A 23,559-nucleotide genomic window follows, 5' to 3' on the forward strand; every position below is an offset into this window, starting at 1 on the left:
CATGTACCCTGAGTGTCTGACTCTCGATTTCAGCTTGGGGTCATGATCCCAAGGTTGTGGGATGGAGCCCTTCAGTGGGCTCTGTGCTGAGCTTAGAGCCTGCTTGGGATCCTCTCTCTCTCCCCCCCTCTGCCCCTCTCCCCCACTCATGTGCTCTAAATTGGAAGGAAGGAAGGAAGGAAGGAAGGAAGGAAGGAAGGAAGGAAGGAAGGGAGGAAGGAAGGAAGGAAGGGAGGGAGGGAGGAAGGGAGGAAGGGAGGGAGAAAGGAAGAAAGAAAGAGGGAAAGAGGGAAAGAAAGGAAGGAAGGAAAAGAAAGAAAGAGGAAGGAAGGATGGAAGGAATAAAAAAGAAAAAAGAAAACAGAAAAAAGAAAGAAAGAGAGAGAGAGAAAGGAGGAAAGAAACCATCCACATCTTAAAGTTTAGGAGGTGGAACCAGCATCCCCTCTATTCTATGCCATTTTATATCAATACATCCCCCAAAATATGCGATCCAATCTTCTTTTTGCCCTTCCTCACTGAGCTGTAACTTACCATTTGTAAAAGGCAGGGTGTCTGTGTTTAATTCGAAACGATTCTGTTGGAAATGTGAATTTTTACCCAGGATATCCCTGTAGTCTATGCAGCCAAACAACGGCTAGAGTTTTATCAAGCACTTGCTATGTGCCATATAGTGCTGTACTGTGGTACCTGCCTCACCTGCATTATCTCACTTAACCCTCAATATAAACCCTGAAAATTTAGTAACAGCATGACCCAAATTTAAAAATAAGCTAGTTGACTACAACAATGTATATGACTTAGCCTACGTCACACATCTAGCGGTAATGGGTCCAGACGTCAGCAGTCAGCCCTGGTCTTACCCACTACGCATTATAGCAGCCACAAATGTTTCTGAATGAGGAATGAACCACACACAAACACACAAATGTACACAACCATGGTGGGGGGGGGGGGGTTGTTGGAGAAAGGAAGAGAACTATGAATGAATGCATGATACATTTTCCCTTCAGGCATAATCTTTAAGAGTTAAACAATTGTTCCTCTATCGCAGGGCAATTAACTTCAGGCATGTGCTCCAACCTTCACCCAAAGCAGACAGATTCCATTGAGTGCCAGGATTTTTCAAAGTCAATTCCAACTTTGTTAGAGAGACTTGAGGGTTTTACCTTCCTCCCTATCAAGTGTTTACCAAAGACCTTTATTGTCTGGCCCCAATTTGAGAAGATAAAACAGACACCATCTCAGACCATCTCAAGTGCAAATGTTAATCCCATCATTTAGCTTTAAGATGAAAATGATCTTCTTAAAAGAGAAAAAGAATGTTAACTGCATGGCATCAAACCAAAGCAAACCAACCAAAGCAACTCTATTCCTAACATCTCACAGCAACAATATGTCACGTTCATTATAATTTTGGATCTGTAAAAAGCAAACAAACCAACAATTACAATAATAAGGTCTATAGTACACAGGTTGCTTTTATAAGATAGGATAGTCTTATAATGTCTTTATAATAATATACTTATACAGTTATTACCAAGATGATAATTATCTGCCTTACTGCACAAAATTGTTTTCAGATCTTCTGATGACAATTAAGTCATTATAAAAGACAGATTTCACCTCACTGATCACTTCCAGGAAATCTCCCACAATTGCATTTAATAAAATAGATTATCTTAGATCCTTAGATTTCACCCTGAATTCCTAAGGTTGCTTATAAGCATTTATACTTTTTCTTTTGTTAATAGTCAGTCTTAGGAAATGCTCCTTTTCTCCTTGATTAAAACATGATTTTAGGAGACGGAATTTCTATGGCAGAGCTGGAACATTACATTATCTCAAGTTAGAGTTAATTTTTGAACTGGAAATACGATAAAGGGACCAACAACCATGTTACCTTAATTAAATATTTTTGCAATATCCATTCTAGGGCTTAAAAAAAAAAATAAAGGAGAAACCCAAAACACGCCTTGGGATATGAGACACAGCCACTGATGCAAAAAGAAGTTATAAAACAGAATTCCAGGTTGCTAACGCACACAAGAGAAGGATGTTAAATTGGTTAAAGTAATAGATAATAGAGATGTGCTACAAACCATCACATACTCAGAAATTATTGCGGGGGAGGTAGGGGGTGGGGGTGGGAATAGAAGCAAAAAAAAAAAACACCTGGTTTTTTAAATGGTAACTATTAAAACACTAAAATTTTACCTTGTCAAATTATTTTTAAACCACGTTCCACTGAATTAGAATTGTGGACTGCTAAGGATAGAAGCTTTCCCAGAACTGAGTATATGTTTAACCCTGGGACGATGTGGCAATGTCAACCACCCACAACAATCTGGGAAACAATGGGAAGCAAGAGAAGGGGCAGCCACACCCTTCAGAGGTGGGTTCTTACTTTGGTTTCTCATCCAACCATAATCAAGCCCTATTAGTTTTAAGTATAATCTCAATGTCCTTCCAGAGTTCAGGACCTCGGAGATGAACGCCCAGGTGGCGGCGCCTGGATCTGGTACAGCAAGTGTGATTCATCTGGGCCTGGGTCTGAAATGTTCTGAGTCTGTATTTCCAAGATGTAGGTATAAATTGCATCATGCTAAAAGTCAGAAAGGGAGGAAGAGAACAGTATATCTTAAAGGTGGAACATCCTTCTGGGGTTGGGAAGGAAGTGATTTCCTAACCTTTGAGTGAGATTTCTGACCACTTCTGGATAATAAATTCCTACAAATGCTAAGCTATGCTTTTTGGCTCACCCCACCGGAGTGCAGACTGAATATATAAAGACTACATTATAGGCTGAGCTAGAAACAATCATCAATCATTAATCAGCCATGGGCAGCAGACTGGAAGTGATAACACACAGAACACCCACAGCTCAAGGTGTAACTCCACACCGCACTCCCCCCCAAAGCACTTACTTCCTCTGAGCTCAGCCTGCCCCACCCAACTCCCAGGCTCTGTTCCTCTCCATTCCTCACAGCCTTCCCTTTTCTCTCCCACCACCACCAGACTTTGTTTCATCAAGTCCGTGTTTTAGCAGTGCCTCTGTGTGTTAACGAAGAGTTTCCATGTTTCCTTGTGCTAAAAATCTGACCGGTTTCACAATTCACAGATCAAGGAAAATAAATACCCAGGAAGTCAAGAAAATTTTCACACAGAGCATTTAACTGAGACTTCTTGAAATTCAGGGACTCCCCTACAGTGGAGGGACAAGTTCACTGTGGGTCATAAACCCAGTATCATGCTCTGTTCCAGAAGAGTCAAGTAAGTGCCTCTGCAACAGGATCCTTAATCAAATAACATATAGGATCCTTAAAAAATATAAACACATATATGGATAGTTACACGTATATGTGTGAGTAGATATATATATGTATGTACGCACATATATGCATACACACACACACACACACACACAGATATTATGTATGTATATACAGGCACATGGACTTCCTCCAGAATAGAAGGCTACTCAAAGATCATAATTTCATTTGTTTCCACCTGCTCGGAGGCATAAACAGGGCCCCGGTGATCTATTCCGCTCCCCAAATACAAACCTCTCCAACCTCATCTCCTTCCACTCAACCTCCTGATAGGTACAGCACAATCAAGTTCTTTCAGTAGCCAGTACTTAAATGCCTGGCTCTCTCTTGCCTTTCAGTTTTCTGCCAAATATTTTCTTTCCCCTCCCTAATCCAGGCCGGGTTACCTCTTGCCCATACTACAGGTCTTGATTTGAAAGTGGCTTTCTCCAAGAAACCATTCATGCATCACCCATTCATACCCGAGTTAAATACTCCTCCTCTGCACGCCTAGGACACCCTGTAGCTTAAATGCCGATGGACTGGTCTGTGTGTTCCCCTTGACAGAAAATGTCAAAGACACCAGGGATCCTTTCTTGTTCACTACACCTAAAAGAGATATTATAAATGGCAGGTTTTCAATAAATATTTGCTGACCTATATGTAAAGTTATTTGGTTTATCTATTGGCACCAGCTTTCCTGCTAACAAATGGCTTCCACCTATGGGCTGTAACAGACATTGTTTATATATTCTTTTATGGCATTCTGAGTATTTCAGACAAATCTTACGATACATGAAGGTAAATGATCAGCAACAGGAAATTCTCCCAAGGTTTAGGATCCATCCATAACAAATCTTTCCTACCTAAATGGGTTAACTAGGGAATATCACAGAACTCAGGTAGCTATTTACTCTCATTTCCAAATTTTCATTTCCAAAAAATGTGGGGGAAAAATGGGGAAGGGAGAATTTCTGCTGAATAACTCTTCTCTATGGAAGCCACAGTACACAGTCATTCACTAAGTGAATGGCTTTGTTAGTATTAAAATAAGAGATTGCATCATCTACACTGTACTGTTATCCAGTTGGCATAACACGTCCCAATAGATCAAATAGCTAGTCACCAAACAGTTAACTATTTCAAAATTTGGGTATCGATTTTAAAGAATTAAATTAAAATGCATTCAGTACCTCAGTCATACTGAGAACAAACCAGAGCTGTGTTCTTTCAGGAAGCGGATGGTCTCTCAGACATCAATTCCCCTTTTCCATTTGTTCTTGGATATACTCAGACTTCTGCTGCCATCAACGCACTGAAACTAACCCGTCCGGTCCACCCATGTCCCCTACGCGGCTCACTCAAAATGCTGGTCCGTTCTCTGTGCTCCCCTCACCAGCCTGGCCCAGCTGACTATACTCCTTCCTTCTGGGAATACTTTCTGCACTGGCCACCAGGGCCACCCTCTCCTTGCTTTCCTTCTACTTACTGGCAGCAACTTCCCAGCAATCTTCCTGGTCCCAGTCGCTCATCTTCCAGACTTTCAAAGGTTGAAATACCCCAGGTTTTCATTTCTCTTCATTTGTCTTCTCTTCCTCATTCATTTGGTGACCCATCTGGTCTTGAACCAGTCCCCACCACCCCATTAATCCAAACACATATATCCAACTGCCTACTTCACTTCACGAACACACACTGCAAATTTCAAATCGGAGTATTCCCTTAACCATCTCCTCCTTCCAACTCCCCAGGCCAAGTACTCGATGAGTATCTTCTTACACCAATATCCAATCTCCCAATTGGCCTTTCAGAACACCTGGAACATGGCCACCTCTGGAGTGCCAGTGTCATCTTTCACATGATTGGTGTCATAGCATCCTGTTCCTGATTCTACCCATGTTCACGTCAGTCTTCTCAACACAGCAGCCGCTGTAACTTTAAAATGTAAATCTGATAGCACTCCTTGGCTCAAAATCTACTGGCTCACCAAACACCAAATTAAAGCCAAACGTACAATATATATAGTGATCTCTAAGGCTTTGCACCAGCTGGTGTCTGATCTCTGATCTCACCTCCTATAGCTCTTCCCTTTGCTCACTCTGCTCCAGTGGCTCACTCTAGCCACCTTGCCTCACCAACACGGCAAGCACTCTCCTGCCTCGGGGCATTCGCACTTGCTGTTCCCTGCCCAAACATTCCTCCACTGCTCACTGAAATCCTTCCCTGGTCACCACAGTGAACACTGCATCCCCTTTCCCTTCCTGCATCCACCGATGCAGCCCGTCGCCCCTCCACGTCTAGGTGCTACAAATTTTACTTACATCCTGTCTACCCCCACTAGCAGAGCAGCTCCAGGAATATAGGAACGACTGTCCACTTTGCTCACGGTTGTATCCGCAGTTCTTAGGACAGTGCCTGGCACAATGCAGGCATTCAATAAATATTTGTTGAATGAATGCATGGTGACTATGAAACCCTCACTACACTTGGTGGGAATATCTGTTAACGGGACACTCTAGTAAACAGACTAAGAGTTAGTTAATGCAGACTAAGAGTTAGTTCTATTTCTCCTCATGTGGCCTAGGAATACAGTACTTCATCAAAACCTCATTTCTAGAACTAAATAATGTGAAATACAAGTGACTTCATTTCCGAATACCAGGTAAATGGAGTTAGTACTAATATAAAAGTCATAGATGGGAAATTAGCAAGTTTTAATAGAAATATCAGCCACATAGAACACTGGGATAGATGGTATTAAAAACAACAACAACAACAACTACCATTTTATAGCTGGCCCTATTACACAAAGAACTTATTAACTTTACCTGAGGGAAATCGCAGAAAAAAATCACACCTACTTCTTAAAGTTGGTTGGGTCAACGAGATGAATAAGAAAATGGGCCATATCATATCTGCCCCCACCTTCCCTTTAGTGCCAGGCCCTTAAGAGCCCTACACACCCTTGGCTCTCTCCAGGTTAGTCTTTCGAATCACCCACTTGCTTTGGCAACGCAAAGAAGGCACTGATCTCACGGAATCGAGCTCATGCACCCACACAGCAATTGCAACCAAGCATGTCAGCCAGGACTGCTGATACTCGCTAAGCATTGGACGAAACTTGAGGAACTACTCCAAGATGAATTTTGCATTTATCAGCACTGATTTTGTATCTCCATTTACATGCTATCCTTGTAGGACTCTAATCTTCTCTTTTATTTTGCATTCCATACCTTCTAATGAGTGGTACAGAAATAATTCTGGGTGTCATATTCATGTATATTGCATCATTTCACACTCAAGTATGAGAACCTAAATTTCAGCTAACACTATCCAATTTTAACACATTTCATGTGCCAAGCTGCATGATATTTACACCTCATTAAAACATGAGACAATCAGAGTGCTGTAATAAGAGAGGGCACGGTGTTTTCTTAGGGTTTGAATCATGCAAGACGTTGGTACATCATGCAAGATGCATCTTCTACAAACTGGATGAGTTTTTGAAGCTGGTATCTACAAGGTGTGCTCACCCTTGAACCTGCAAAACAGCTCCTCCCAGAATTCAACACATTTTACTGGTGCTTCCCTGTGGAGTCACTGAGTCACAAAACCTGGACATTGAAGTCCCTTCTACCACTCACACATCAGACCCTCCTGGGGCTTCCAGATCACTCTTGGGCGGTGCCTCTCTCACCATTCTTTTCCCTCCTTTTGTTCCCAAGCCCTCCGTTCTAGCTCAGGCCTCCCCAGCGCTCCGCCCAGGACCCCAAAAGCCCTGTAAAGCAGGTCTCTTAACCCCTAATCACTCCTCCTCCTCCTTGGAGCCTTCCCTACTTCCTACAGTTCTAGCAGCAACACGCCTCCATTCAAACCCTTCTGTAATTTCCCCAGTGAATGAAGAACAAAGTTCCTAAACGTCAGGGGCTCTCAAACCGTGGTTCACAAACCACCTGCAAAAGACACCGGGGGCTGCCCACTACAAATGGGACTCTAGGCCTCCACCATGAACCTACAACATTAGCAAACTCTCTGGCAATTAGGGCCACGAACCATCTGGTCCTTACCAGAGGCTCTTATGCCCACTAAAATCTGAGTGCTCTTGAGTCTTGCAGTCATACAACACGGCTGGACACACCTGCCTGTGCCAGACAAACCAGCCCACACAAGACTGAAAAACAAAAACTAAAAAAACACAGGCTAGCTATTTGAAGGTAACAGAGAGCTGCCACGGCAGCCAGGACTTGAGAGGTCAAGATCCCGGAAAGACAGGAAAATGAGTCCAACATTCTCTCCCACGTTGCTCTTTGCGGCTTTTCTGATTCCCAAGCATCCTGAAGACAAGAGGCCACGCAGAAAGTAGCCATGGCTTAGAATACGAGAGAAAAGGCATTTGATTATCTTTGAATGTACAAACAAGAGAATAAAAGCCACCTCTAATTCTATCATCCTGAGACAACCAATGCTGGCATTGTAAATGTATTTCCTTCCGGTCTCTTCTTTTAATGTATATTCTCATGATCTCAGAATTTTAACTTATGAGAAAACTAGAACCTAAAACCATGAAGTGATTATCCAAAGGCTACATCATCCCTATTAAATATACTTGAAAACTATCTTTCCCCATTTACAACAGCCCAATCACATATGTTTAAAAAGAAAAGAAATAGGATATTCTCCAGAATTTTTTTTTATTGGTTGGTAAAATTATAGGTTAAATTTAAGGAGGTCAATTCAAATCTTACTGTTCATAACATAAATGTTTTCCCCTTGCCCTCGTGACTTATTACCAGCCAACTTATGTTGGTATCCACCAAAGAGCAGCTAGGTTGAGAGGTCAGGTTCTGGAAGTCAAATATGTCTTGATTCAATCCCCATTTACTCATTACACAACCTCAGAGAGGTCAGGGCCTGGTGTTCTTAACTCCAAAATGAAGACCATAAAAGTGCCCCTGTGAAATAAGCATTCTGAGGACTAAACGAGATAATCCACAAAAACTCCCCAGCAGAGACCTAGCGCGTAGAAATCTCAATAAACACCACCTGGTAACGGCCGCCTCCTTACCAAACCATGACCTTCTTTTTTTTTTTTTTTTTTTTTTAAATTTTTTTTTTCAACGTTTTTTTTTTATTTATTTTTGGGACAGAGAGAGACAGAGCATGAACGGGCGAGGGGCAGAGAGAGAGGGAGACACAGAATCGGAAACAGGCTCCAGGCTCTGAGCCATCAGCCCAGAGCCCGACGCGGGGCTCGAACTCCCGGACCGCGAGATCGTGACCTGGCTGAAGTCGGACGCTTAACCGACTGCGCCACCCAGGCGCCCCTCAAACCATGACCTTCTTGACGACAGGCTTCATTTATATCTAGCTCATCTTTTTGTCCCCAGCATAAGGCAGAGTAACTGGTACGAAAAAGGAGATAGATAGATAGATAGAAAGAGACAGATTCTTTAATCTGTTAAGAGGAAATTAAGGGTTGAAATAAAAACTTAATGAACATTTAACATAAGGTTATAACGAATATATTATGTCTGTATACACATGTGTATAGTCTGTGTACTTATGTTATATGTTAATACACACATATACGGACTATTTACTTACAAAGCAAACCAAAAGATTCAAATATTCCATAATTACCCCCGAAAAATTTGTAGATTGCATTTTGGAGTGAGTTCTACCCCGGTGTAAGTACTAACACTAGTGTTTTTCTTGGTTTTTTTGTTTTCTTTTGTTTCCCAATTCAGAGCACCACGAAATAGAAAGACCTTAAGTCAACTGACAACTTACTAAATCAAACAGGATCCCACAAACTAGCACAAAAATTTGGAACATACACCCTACTTTAAAATCCTTCTGTACAAAGGAATGAATTTATGTATGAATGAACTCTTTCTGCACAAACAGAAACAGTTCCTGTCAGGAGCCAATACCGCACAGCCAACGGCAAAATAAACTCAATCAAGAGAAGCCACATTCCTTTTTCACACTGAAGAGGAACTACCTAATGGTCTGCTACGCCCAATAAGGCATTGGTATTTTTGACCTAACAATACCTCAATGGAATCACACGTTGCAATGTTGGGAATAACTGAACTAGTTAAATGGCAAAATGAAATTACGGGTAACTAACAGATTTACTAAACAGCTGAAGAATGACTGTGGAGCTAACCGTATTCACATCTTATAGGTATGTTTCTCACCTGGGCAACTAACACCTGACCGGAGTGGTCCACAGAGGGAATGACAAACTGACCCACAGATATATTTTGTTTGTCCTGTGCCAAAAAAGCCTGTGAGCGGTTTTCTAAAAACTGGGCAATGTCACATACAAAGCCAGATCTTCAGCTTCATTGTGAAACAACAAGAAAAAGCAACGAAAATCAGAAGACCTGGAAACCGTAGGTCTGGTCAGCCAAAACTGGGCAACCGGCTTGTCTTTGGGCGGGAGGCAGTCTCTACGACTTTCTGCCCTCTTCTCACATGTACTCCTCCATTTCCATTCCCGACACTGCCTGCCTGCCCCCTGCCATCAGCTGTAGTTTGTAACTCTTGTTCCAAGTCCCAGTGCCCATCCTGGTCTTGAGTGTTCATTTCTGTAGCGTCTCTTCTAGTTTGGACTCTCTTGGCCTTCCACAACCGCAGGGGCTCCCGAACCCTACCTGCACGGGTTCAGTGTCCACGTACTAAATGAAAGAGCTCTTCACCTTGATCTTCCATTTATTTGCTGCTCTGAGTATTTCCTTCCCTCACTTCTCTTTGCATCTGCCTGCCCTGTTCAAAGCCAAAACTGGAGTGCTAAGTGAGAGAGAACCACTATCCAGCCTCTCTCTTAAGATGGAATGGGGGAAGGGGTTACATTCTGCGCCTCTATTAGAGCAAGGTCTGGAAATTCCACACAAAACCTAAACAGGTCCCTTCAGACCCCGAAACATTCCTCTCCTGTGTTTTCCTAAGGCTGAGCACTCAAAGAGGTCCACAACAAAAGGCTCCCAGGGCCTGGGGTGGAGCAGCTGGCTAGGGGCCTGCAGGGATAGCAGCTTCAACTCTCCCCCGCCCACTCTGGAAAGGACACTCACAGACAGAGGTACCGTAACTCATCCACTGAAATACGCAACAGCCGTCCCTACTGGAAAAGCTCTCCTTCCTTACTCATCACTCTGTACGAGTCAAAAACCAAATGTAGACAGGAATTATGGGGGACAGTCTGGTTTCTTTGTTTTTGTTTTTGTATGCGCTGCATGAGTGGTATAGACCAATGGTCCTCAAATTTTAGCCGGTACCAGAATCTCCTGAGGGACCTGTTACCATGCAGCTTCCCGGGTCCCACCCCCAGGGTGTCTGATTCTGTGCGTCTGGGATGGGGCCCGAGAATTTACATGTGTGAGTTCCCAGGTGATGCAGATGCTGAAAACGTAAGTTCAAAAACAGTGATGGATGATGCGATGCTGGGGGACCCATGTGTTTGGGGCTGGGAAAGGGTCTCGTGAAAAATCTCAGCTTAGAAATGTCGGGTGTCAGGTCCAGTATTCCTATACTTATAGGTGCTCATCACGTGTGCTGATTAGACGGTACCCGACAAGAATGGAGAATTCCCAAACGGAGGTGGTCTTCCCAGATCAGCATTATAGAAGTTCTCCAACCTGGCCCAGGGGTACTCATAACCAAAGCGCTTCATAACATAGGTCTCTAGACATCTTCCTCACAAGGAGGATGACTGTTGTTTCCACAGATGCTACTCACAGCCACCTCATCCGTGCACAGTTAGTGTGGGGCTCCAGCTGGAATCCTCGTTAAAGAGATGCTCACAACATCAACAGCTATTACATGAAGGCTGGTCCACTCTACGTGGGAAGCTAGTTTTCTTGTCTGAAAGATAACATTCAAGGCAGTGTGACTTGACTCTCTTTATAACACGGTGGTGTAGGGGCCCCTGGGTGGCTCCGTTGGTTAAGCATCTGACTTCAGCTCAGGTCATGACCTCACGGCTTGTGAGTTCGAGCCCCGCGTCGGGCACTGTGCTGACAGCTCAGAGCCTGGAGCCTGCTTCGGATTCTGTGTCTCCCTCTGTCTCTCTCTGCCCCTTCTGTGCTTACTCTGTCTCTCAAAAATAAATAAAGACATTAAAAATACTTTTAAAAAAACACTGTAATGTAAAATTACTCTGGGAACATAAAAGGCTATTCAATGAACACAGGTTAAAGTGGGAAACGCACGCGCGCGCGCACACACACACACACACACACACACACACACACTGCTAAATCCAAAAGCACTGAAATTTCCCCTCTGCTGCAAATCTCTGAAAATAGGAAATAGAATGTTTCCTTTCACTAAAAGGTTTTCCTCAGGAAAGCATGATTCAGATTATCATAATCACCGCCTTTTCTGATAGATAACACGTAGGGGTTCTCCTCTAACAGGGCTGACAGATTTTCTTCTTGGGGGAAAAGGGGAGGGAAGGGAGCATAGGTATGTGTCGCAACCTTCCAGGCTATCTTCATATAAGCCTACCTACCGTCATTTCTCTGACACTCTACCCTACTGATAAGTAATGCATTAAATGTTTAAAAATGAATTCAATTCTTACCTGTTGAAGATCACTCAATACACCATCTATTCTACCAAAAATATGATGGCTTTCTTTTCTAAAGAAAATTAGGACAGTCTTTCAATGGAGCAAAAATATTTTAAATCAGATCTATCTACAAGTTCCTTTGACTCAAACATTTTTTAAGTTTTCCTACAGAGAGCTTTCTAGTTTTTACAACCTACTGATCTGCATTCTAAGGAACTGTTTTGCTCTAATAAACACAACTGCATTTGCCCTTCTGATCCCAGGTTAAAAACTGTTCAATCAGCCATTTGATGTCAAAGAAAACAAACTAGGCTAAGTCCACTTTCACAAAACCCCTATTCATAGATGAATAAACAGCTTCAGAAACTGTAGCTCCCAGCAAAATGTGCCAGGAAAGAACAATACCGGGAACAAAGCACGTGAACGCAAAAAGACAGATTTCCTCCTCTATTTAAATGACAAGAGAGTAATCAGGATGAGGGGAGAGTAGGAGCTCTCCTAACCCCAGGAGGAAAAAAATGAAAAAAAAAAAAAAAAACACTAATATACCTCACGATTTCAAATATAATTTCAAAATGATCTATCAGTGAACCAACTCCACCTAGAACTTGCCCTCTCCAATGCTGGAGCCACCAAAGCCTTAGTCCAAAATACCATCATCTCTAGAATGCCTTCCAGCTGGCCTCCCTAAATTTACTTCTGCCGCAAATCCAAATCAGATTTGTTACTCTCCTGCTTTCCACAACAACTAGGAAAAACTGCAAACAGCTGACCAAGATTGAGGAGCCCCTCCATGATCTGGCCTCTGTGTTATCTCCTACCCCCTCTTTGCCCACCACCCCACCATCCTTGTTCTTCAAGAGGCCACCACACTTCCTTTCCTCAAACACTCCAAATTCATTTGCACCTCGGGGCTCTGCAACAGCTGTTCTCTCTCCCCCCTCTAATTTTCCAATTGTTGGTTCTGTCTCATCATTCATGCCTAAACGTCATCTTCTCAGACAGGCTTCCCTGATGACACCATCGAAAGAAGTCCCCCACCCAATCACTTCCCTTCATAGCTTTACTTTCTTCTTTGCACTTATCAGTAGTATTTTCTCGTTCGTCTATTTTGTTGTGGTGGTCACTGTCAGCCCCATAGTTAAAGCAGGGGTCTAACTCATCCCTGCACCTGGAACACAGCTGGATTTCCAGCACCTAGAATATGTGGAACTTGGTAGGTCCTAAGTAATTATTTGTTGAATGAAGAAATACTTTTTACAACAGCATGGAACTGTCATCAAAATAAGTATTCCTTCTGCACTGTTGCTCCTAAGCTCTTCCCAAGAAAGCGACTACAATACCATTCTGATACTCTCTAAGACCTACAAGGTCCTCAAAAAAGATGAAGGAGATTGTCCAAGGAAACATGAGGAGAAGACAGAAAATGTAGTTAATTTAACAGACCACCTGTGTACCAACAAAAGGGACCACCTATGTACTATGGAATTGTTGTGAGTTATTAGTAAGCATGTGAAAAGTGACTATCAGCCACAACAGTGTTATATATTCAAACAAAAATAATCCAATTATACTATATATTAGCTTGGAGTTATTATGGATTAATCATTAATAATAAGCATATGAACATACATATGCTGTGCATTCGCTATACTACCTCTTTTATTTATAACTAAAATCCTATGTGTTGGTTATTATCAGTCCCATTTTACAGATGAGAAAACTAAGGCAGCCTTGAAGAAGAAAAGTTACTTACCCAAGCTTTCAAACCAGTTAGTGTTAAACACAGAACATGAATCCAGTTTTATTTTACTCCAAAGCCTATATATTATTCACCATAGCTGCTTGACATTCTCTCTCAAAGCAATTAAAAGGAAGACACTATGGGGCGCCTGGGTGGCGCAGTCAGTTAAGCGTCCGACTTCAGCTCAGGTCACGATCTCGCGGTCCGTGAGTTCGAGCCCTGCATCGGGCTCTGGGCTGATGGCTCAGAGCCTGGAGCCTGCTTCCGATTCTGTGTCTCCCTCTCTCTCTGCCCCTCCCCCGTTCATGCTCTGTCTCTCTCTGTCTCAAAAATAAAAATAAAACGTTAAAAAAAAAAAAGGAAGACATTATGAATAATCAAAGGCAGCAGGAAATGTGTGTGTGTGTGTGTGTGTGTGTGTGTGTGTATGTATGTCCCTGTGTATGATTCTACCAAATAGAAATGTTAATTATACCACATAGACAAAAAAATGCAATAGGACACTCAAAATAAAAATTAGATTAGAAGTGTCAAAAGAAGAAATGATGTATTCTATTACTGAGTTGCATTCTGAAACAATACAACACAATCAACAAACTACAATAAAATAAATAAATAGCCATAAATGTCTCAAATACTAAAAGGTCAGGTTCAAAATATGCACTGTCCTGCTTAAGCTGTGTAATTTCAAAAAGAAAGAAAAGGCCTGTGTCCTAGGAGTATAAATCCTAAGGGGAGAATCAGGAAACACAAAAGTTAGAGGCTCTCTGGAGCTGCCCCTTCCCACACTTGTCAAGGAGAAAACAGTACCCACCTTGGCCAGAGGAGAAGACAGGTATAGAGGGAACAACAGAATAGAAGCCTGTGGAGTCTGGTCCCAGTTCCTGGCCTTTGACCTTGGACAAGTGATTTAACATCTAAAAGCCAAGATGTCCTCATCTGCTACAGAGATATGCCTTCACTGAACATCTCTCGGGCTTGTAAAAAGACGCAAAAAAGAACAAACGTGGAAGAGCTGTGCAGAGCTTACATAAAGAAAACTTGCCTTATTTATTAAAGGCCAAAATGATGGCTAAGCCTGGGGTGAAAACTCTAGAAATATCACGAAATGAGAGTAGAGAGGGAAATCAAGGTGAGAACATGAATGTCCCAGAGCCGGAACCCAAGAGGCTAGGAATGGTCAGTCAACACTGGAGGCAGCGACACAGAAGTGTGAGGCAGAGAAGACAGGCCCCCACAGCTCTCTGCGATGATGTGGACGCAGAAAGGCTCACCTGTGAGCCTCGAGCACGAAGAGGTCACTCCCAATCTCAATGGAGACAGACGGAGACACCTGGCCTTGGCACAAGACACACTTTTAAATTATGAAAACTGCTCTGCTTATTCCCGAAATAGCATTCTGTGTCATTTTCTCCCAATTATGCAATCTTCCCTGGGATCTGCTAATCCTGACACACCCCTGTGTGGTCAGAGACTATAGGACCGGCCACAAGGCCACCCATCGTCCAATGTCCCCCTGGCGATACTGACAAACTTGAGCCACAGCGCCCACCGACCACCTCACAACGCCCTTCTTTTGAAAAACACAAAAACAAACACAAACAAATGTTGTTGCGAGGACCCTTCGAGGCCCAAAACATAGGTAAGAAATCCCAGGGGAAGTGTCTCACTTAGTTTGCAGACAAGGACCCGATGCTGTTGCCAGGTGGTGCTTATGAACAGAAGCACACCCCTGACGTCACCTTTTTGCTTTCAGTAAGTGGCCAAGTGAAGCATCCTCAAACGAAGCACCGTCCTTCAAGGACTTAAAACCGACGGAGCCCCCGTCGGGTCGGAGAGCAGAACCCAGCAGCAGAGTATAGAAATGTGCTCGCGGCCACGTGCCCGAGCAGTGCTCCTTGAACCGTAATGAGCACGCGAGTCACCAGGAGATCCTGTTAAAATGCAGATTCCGATTCAGCAGGCCTGAGCTTCTGCATCTCTAACAAGCTCCCGGGCGAGGTGGCCTGCTGGTCATGGACCGGGTGCCAGACAGCAGTCAACACCCGACAGCATGCGAGCCCTAACGCCGTGCTCGCTGGAAGTCCAGCTACTGTTTTTACAAAGTTGAGAAAACAGAGTTTGGATTTCTTTACCCAGAGAAGGTTCATGATACTGGCAAGAGACATCTATCGCTCGGCCAACCGAGAATCTTCCCGATCTGCTGGCAAGTCCTGCCCTGGTTCCTCGGAGCGGTCGACGAATGGCAGGGAAACCTCTTCAGTACTGACTGGTGCCCCTGAATGGTAGGAGTCAACCCTCTGACAGACCTGACCGCTCAGAGAGAATAATTTATGACCTGCAGCTATAGAATAACAGAGAGGAAGCAATAAAAACGAGTGGTAATTTACAGAGAGCTTACGTAAGACCATACAATCAGGGGTAGGACTGGGACACAGCCCCCCAAGTTTGATTCCAGAGCCCACACTCACCACTGAACTCCACTGCCCTGGTGCAGGCCATGGACACGATGAAGTCGTGGAGGAAACAAGAGGGCTGTTGAGCCCCGTCACTTATAAATAGGGGACCCTGAGCAAGTTCTCTGTCTCCCTCTCTCTGCTTTAGTTTCTTCGTCTTCACCATGGGTTAATAATGGTTTGTATACCTCATTGGGTTTCCTGAGAATTATGAGTCCAAACAAAGCACTTAGCATAGCGTCTGACACATAGTAAGTGCTTCAAGAAGTGTTTTTCTATTATTATGAGTAAGATAACTCTATGGCTGGAGCCCAGGAAATAGACCAGAACCAGGAAGTGTACACAATAAAGTGAAAGGTTTCTGACCTCTGAGGGAGACATACAGCTCTCGAACGGACCTCCCTTTTTCACTGACCACAGAGGCTAAAGGGAAAAGCATAACCTAATTGAAATCAGGGTTATGGGAGGAACTGACCTCTAGTATGATGGCAGCAGCAGGGGCCTGAGGGCCTAACACTGGCGTTGACCTACAATGTACCTGATCTCTACAGATAACGCTGAAATTCTAGCCCCTCCAGGACCAAACACGGACAGACACTACAGGGAAGAACGGTGTACGTGGCCAGATTACAGAGAATGAGCAAATGTCCTGAATCCCACAGGCTCAGACCATAAGCAAGAAACCCCCTTTACTCTTGGCTGGTGATGGGGAAACGGTGCCCATGCAGAGCCAGAAGCTGGCCAAAGAGACTTCTGCTCTGCAACTAAAGCTGGGTCGTGCTCCCTCAACACACTTATTGAGAACCTGCCCATTCCATGCCAAGCAATGACCAATGGCACTTATGGGAGAAACCAGTGGTCCTTCCTCCTTGTTAAAGACATTCCCCAATGGCCTGAAAACAGAAACACCACTTGGGTAGCTGCATTTCACCATGCAACTCCTAACATTTAAATCAAGCTTAGAGACAAAAGACTTCATATAACTTACAGTTTTGACCAGAAAAAGTTTACCAGGAATGAAAATAGAACACTATTTCTAAAACAGGACTGACCCACGAGCTTGACAAAAGTAGGAAATTATGACATGTATCCTCCTTTGAGAACTAATCTATAAAGATCAGTACATATAAATTACTGTGTGTTAGACACCACTGGCTTAAGTTTACCAGCATCTATTCTCCCCTCCTTCCTTATTGAACAAACTCCAATTTTTTTCAGGGCCACAATGTACCCAACCGAAAAGAACTACAGTGACTGGCCTCCCTTGCAGCACGAGGGGGGCTGCATGATAGTTCTGGCAAGTGAGACGTAAGCCAGAAGACCTGGCTCCTAGCGGTCTTTTGCCTCCTCTGGGTCTCCTTTCTCCTGCCTGGAACAAAGGGGGCATGGTCCTGGAGGTGGAACAGCCACCTCGCCACCTCACACTAAGGCATTATGCATGAGGATGAACTCCACTTGTGGCGCCACATGCTAAGAACAGCTGAACAGGACGGCAGAAGGAGCCCGGGGCCTCTGACCGCACGGCAGAGCCCCCACCGCGCTCCTGAATCCTCCGTCTCCAGACTTCATTTGCACGAGAAAATCAACGCTCCCATTTGGTTAGACCCCTGTAAGTTGGGTTTTCAGTGGTGCACACCTGACCCTACTCTCACCTGATACACGTTGTAACAGATCATTTGCTTTGCAAAAGCCTTGACTGAATTATTTGAAAGACGAGGTGCCATGAATTGTGAATTAATTTGATTTACAAATGACCCTCCTGACATACACCAAATGGGTAGGATGAGACACACATATCCCAGACAACTCTCCTCCGTTAACATGATTTTAAGAACTCACACGGTGAGAATCCTGGAGGTCTGGTCATCAATGTGGTGAAGACTCTGAAAGTCCTCTGGGAGTGACCCTGGGAAGAACCCCCTGAGAAGATGAAGTAAAGCCAAAGCACCCGGAGTCAAATGCTGCTGTCACTTCCTCAGGTACCTAACCTTTCTGTGCCTCGGTTTCCTCAACTACAAAATGGAAAGAATAGTTCCTACCTCAAGGGGTGGTTATGCAATATTCAATGAGTTAATACTCATACAATGTGGAGACCGGAGCCTGACCTACCGCTGGGATTTACTGAGGATCTACTAATATCATGATAAAATTGGTGACAGTATAGCTAAAGACTAATACAAATAAAAATTATAATAATAAAAGCCAAATGAATTAATACATTCTATACGCATAAACCTTTCTCCTAATGCATGCACCTGCTGAATAGCGTCAACATGAAATCAAGCTGTCAACTGTGGTCGGGTTTAGACAGGGTTAAATCCAAGGTTTTCTCCAGGGCTCACAACCACCATACCATACTCATGCAATACCAAGAGTGGCAAAGTCTACATGAAGAACTGCTTATCAGTAAGTAGGATGTATTTATAAAGTGGGGGGTGGGGGGTGGGTAGAGATGTTAGCAAAGACAGCTAAAAATAGACGCATAAGCAAACAAGTCTGCAGAAGCCAACAGTTGATTGAAAAGTCAATACTTTGACAACATTACTATGAGAAATATTCAAGTAATGCATCACACAATTTGGGAGAATGTAGCCTCTTGTGTAAGCGTAAGCCACACTTGCACTTTTTATCTTTCCTAGATTCTAACACGGAAAGTACCCAGGTCATTCTATGAGGCTGTACTTAAGTGTCCAAAAGGGCACAAGCATTCTGTATAAAGTTGCCACATGCTAACCACAGGTATGTAACTTAATCAGTAGCCAGAGCTCCTGATACCAAGGTATTGAACTGCTGATAATTGGCCTTTCAGGTCAGTAGGAAACTTTCTCTAGATGAAAGCAATCTCAAGTCATAACGTCAAGGCAACTGGAGACCAAAAACCTTTTAATCTGCTCTTCCTTTTTAGATGCTAAACAAACATAACAGGATGTGAATTTACACTTCTCCCAATCCCAAGAGGCCCCACCCCCCGCAAAAAAAGACACCAATCTTGAGGGTGTGAAGATCTCACTCCATAATCTTCCTGTGTGCCTGTTACCATTTTTCTAGTTGTACATTATCAAGTACGCTGGCAGAAGCTGAAGAAAGCCAAAGAGCGATAAACTGTAACCCTTTCTGTAGCCCACGAGATGTACTGTCCAACAGAAGTATACTGCAGGTCACAAATGTGAGTCACAGGTGTAATTTTCCATTTTTTAGGAGCCACAATTAAGAAGATAAAAATAAACGGGTGAAGTTAATGTTAATCATACATTTAATGCAATGTATCCATAATACTCACTTCGGCATGTGGTAAGTATAAAAAACTGAGATAACTTAAATTATTTTTTTACACCTCAGCTTCACACGCATGTAATTTTACACTTACGACACATTGCGATTCTGACCAGCCCACTTTAAGGGCTTCACATATGACTCTACAGGACAGAACGGCTCTGGAGGTCAGAAGCCGCTGAAATCATCCTTTTCTTATGCTGCTTCTATAAGGGACACCAAGGGAAAAGAGACCAACCAACTGCATCCTGGCAGGTCACCAGGTGGGGAATCTGGTGGTGTCCTGGAACAGGGAAACACGCCCTAGTTCAAAACAGGGTCTGGGAATTTACAGCTTTGAAGTTGCGTTTTGTGCCAAGCCCTGGCAATGCTCTTTACTCCTCCCCCAGGCAAAGCCAGTCACCAATGCACAAGTATGTGTTGTTTGCATCCTTGTTTTAAATGAGAGCCCTGGAAATTCTGGTCCCTGGACAAACCTCTTCTCTGGAGACACTGTATCCCTCTCCTGCTCCACTGGGATCAGGATACCCCACTGATGCACGCCATGTGTCCCATACAGGGAGGGACACCCATTCCCACATGGTCTGTGTGTACTTGGCAGGCATGGGAAATGAGATGTAAGAGATGACCAGTTTCCTTCATGCCCCAGCCATGAGACGGTCTGAAAGGCGACCTGATCTTACCAGTATTACCTACCTCACAGGCTTACTGTGATCACCAAAGGCAATAACAGAGAGAGAGTTCTTAGCAAACTGTAAAGCGCTATACAATTCTAGTTAGTATTATTGAGAAAGGGCACCATTCCTCACCTGGAAGAGCAGATAGAAGAAAGAAAAAAGAAACAGTAACTTGAAACAAAGAGATGTTAAGCCAGGGGTGGGGGTGGGGGGTGGGGGCGGTAAGGAACCCATAAACACAGTGGTTGTTCTTGTGGGCTTTGTTTCTTTGGAAGAGTAGAAGAGGCTTGAGAAGCCTCCATCACTCTTCCCTGGCAATCTTGGGAGGCACTAAAAAGTAAGCCAGACCGCTGGGTAAGAGCTTCTACCCCCGCTCAGTCACCTATGACCGCCCCACCCCACTGCTTTTCGTCGTCCCAAATACCGTACAGCTCAGGACAGTGATTCTGAACAGATCGCCTCTTCCCAGGGTCTAAATGTGGCCTAGAAATGCAGCGCCACAGGGGGTCCTGGCACCTTGGAGCAAAAGTCACCGAGTCCCGGGGAGTCTGGCTCAAGGCTTCTAGCCGGCGGGAACGCCTCCGCGTTGGCTCCGGTGCTGCCCTGTCGCCTTCTCCAACAAAAACAGAGAGGCTCGGCGAGCCGCCCTCGTCTCCCTTTACCTGTCCAACCGCCCCGTCACGCCTGCGAACTACTCCGAGCGGGCAGGCGGCATTTACGAGGTCCGAGGGGAGTCACCCACACAAAGGCGCCTTGTGCCTCTCCGCTCCAGGACGGGCAGCCTGGGAGCGGGGCACCGCACCCCGGCAGGGAAGGCGCCCCCAGCCCGGCAAGTCCCGAGATACGCACCCCCCCCCCACCCTCCATAGAAAGGCCATCTCCACTCCCCAGCTTAATGACGGGGCTCCCCCCGGCTTGCCACAGCTCGCACCCCAAAGGCAGGCACAAGAGCTAGGGGGTGCACAGGCCACTCCGAAGAAGTTTGCATTGCCACCGCACTGCGCTCTGCACGCGTCTCGCCCGCTGGAGCGGCTGAGCACCCCCAGACCCCGGCTCCCCGCCCACCCCATCACTGGGCCGGAGACGCGCTCCACCCCCCACCCCCCGGCCCCGCTCACCTCTAGTCCAGTCCACCACTTGTTTGGGGCTCCACTTGGTCACGGGTTCCATGGTAAAGGGCTCTGCTCCCAGCTGGGCTAGAGTCGGCGGTTAAAGTCTGGCTACCAGGGCCGGCTGCCCCTTCCCGGGAGGGCGCGCCCCGCGGCTGGTCCCCGCGCGCCGGAGCTCCCCGTCAAGGCTCCATGGCCGCGGTCAGCGGGTCATCCCAGCGCGGCTCAGCCTGGACAGCGCGGTCCCCTCCCCGGCACCCGGACCGCCGCGCGGCTCCTCCTCCAGCTGCCACCGTCCAGCTGCAGCTCCTCCTCCTCCCCCCCGCCGCCGCCGCCGGGAGCCCGGGCACAGCTGCCGCTCCTGGACGACGGCAGCTGCGGGGACGCGGGGCCGTGACCCCAGGCTCCCCTGGCCTCGGCTCGGCGCGGGACCCTTCGGGCCCAGCTGCTCCCGGCCGCTCGACCGCGCCGATCGCCGGGACTGCTTCCTCGGGTTCTCCGGCCGCGCGCTCCGCTCCCCCCTCCAGCTCCTCCTCTTCTGCGGCGCGCTCTCCCGGGGTCTCCGCTCCGCGTGCGCTGGCGTCCCCGAGCCTTCCCGGCCCCAGGTCCCACCTCCTGCGCCTCCCTCCGGGGCTGGACTTGGGCTGGGAGGAGCGCGGGGCCGGCGCGCTCGGGTTACAAAGTTTCGGCTCCGGTCGCTGCTCTCGGAATAAAAGAGGGGCGGGGCCGAGGACCCTGTGAAACTCGTGGGAGGGGGTGGTTCCGCCCGAAACGGGCGAATCCGGTTACTTTCCTTCTCGGAGCCTTTCGCTCACACTGCGAGAGCGTCCCGGGCCCTACTTTCCTTTTCAAGGGGCGGGCTGTAGATCTTGCGTGCATCCCGGAGAGCCCGTTGGCTTGGGTGAGGCCCGGGTCCTATTGGTAGCAGAACTATCTGTCTTGGCCCGAGCAACAATACACTACAAAAAAAAAAAAAAAGTAGGATCTGCATGTTCTGTTCATTTCAATGCTTCGCATCAGAATGGCTCTGCGATTAAGCCTTTCTCACTTTAAATTCCTCAAGGCAAAATTATTTTACTTCATACTTTGGGTGACATTGTGACAATTAAATTCATTTTTTTTAATGCCCTAAACGCCAGCCCAATGTTATTTTGTTCTCGAAAGACTTTGGCCCTCCGTGTATATGCGTTTTCATCCTTTTACTCATTCTGAAACCAAGTCTTCCCTGTGGAACATTCAAGGCCAGTGTCTAAGAGCAATTATCTCTCATTTCAACTCTGGACATGGGCCAAGTTCTCAAGTCCCATGAATCTTGCCTGTAAGATGGTCCTTGGGGACAAAAGGGCCAAGGCATTTGAAGGTGCCCAGCGCAGAATGTTTGCATGGAGGCAAAGCCAGAAGAGGCGGGAAGGAAATGGCCTGGCTTCTGGGGCCTGGGGAGATGGAAGTAGTCACTTCATTTTCAGCTTTATCCCACCCTTATCTGAAATGAAAAACCTTGGCCCTCTGTTATCCACTCCCATCGCCTTCTGGTTTTCTACTTAGGTCTTGGGTCACAGTCAGGGGCCACGGGGCTTGTCACTCGCAGCAAGCACCCAGGGCTTGAAGGCCAGCCCCCACTCCAGCCCTGGGCTAATGGAAAGCAATCACTTTCTGATATGCCACAGGAAAGACTGCCCTCCTGTTACTCTGAGGTGCTCGGCAGGCTGGGGTTGGTGTGGTAATCACTGCCTTGCAAGACTCAACGCACTTCTTTCTGTAATGCTGCGGCAATATTTCAGCTTCGCAGCTAAAATGAATCATAATAAATTGGTAGCTTTTAGCATTATTTATTGTTGTATTATCATATTCATACTTGCAAAGTGAGCTAATGCTCATTTGGATTAGTCATCAATCTTGAAGGAAAGGTTGCTAGCCAGCCAAAAAAAACACAAAACACAAAAACCAAAAAAGCGAGCGCACGACTGCAGAGACTGACATCGGGAGGGCCCTTCCACATTTCATGGGACTCAATCTGGGGCCAGAATGAACCCTACATGGAGGGAAAATCCTCAATGTGAATATTTACCTTTCCTCCTTGAAGCCTCCCCCTCAACACCCTCCCCAGCCTGAGTGAGCTCACAGACATTCTTTCGGCACTTAATGATTCTTACCTTCAATTATGATTATTTATTCACACCTTCCCCTGGGAGACTTAACCCCTTGAGGGCAGAACCTACCTGATATTATGTAGAGCATTCTCTCCTCTCCCCTCCTATCACCTAGCTGGTACCACCTCACACAGAGTCCAAGGTGTGGTTAGTATTTATTCGTTCAATAAATATCTGCGAATGCCTCCTATGTGCCAGCCACTGCTTTCACTAAATATTTGTTGAATTTGTGTGATACGTACTATTTAAGGTCTGTGGGGA

The 23,559-nt window shown here is 45.6% G+C and overlaps 1 protein-coding gene across 2 annotated transcripts in view; it reads right to left on the reverse strand.

Annotated features, from left to right (window-relative positions):
- CNKSR3 (CNKSR family member 3) overlaps nucleotides 1–21,854 on the reverse strand; it is an 83,445-nt gene extending 61,591 nt beyond the window's left edge. The window contains exon 1 of one of the 2 annotated variants that reach the window (XM_047858603.1): nucleotides 21,158–21,854. In XM_047858603.1, coding sequence (XP_047714559.1) covers nucleotides 21,158–21,209 — 52 coding nt within the window. In that variant the 5' untranslated portion in view covers nucleotides 21,210–21,854. The remainder of the gene's footprint in view (nucleotides 1–21,157) is intronic. The other variant, XM_047858604.1, reaches the window with a different exon arrangement.
- Between the last annotated feature and the right edge of the window lie 1,705 nt (nucleotides 21,855–23,559).

This window comes from Prionailurus viverrinus, chromosome B2 (genome assembly GCF_022837055.1).
Source record: "Prionailurus viverrinus isolate Anna chromosome B2, UM_Priviv_1.0, whole genome shotgun sequence".
NCBI classification, from domain to species: domain Eukaryota; kingdom Metazoa; phylum Chordata; class Mammalia; order Carnivora; family Felidae; genus Prionailurus; species Prionailurus viverrinus.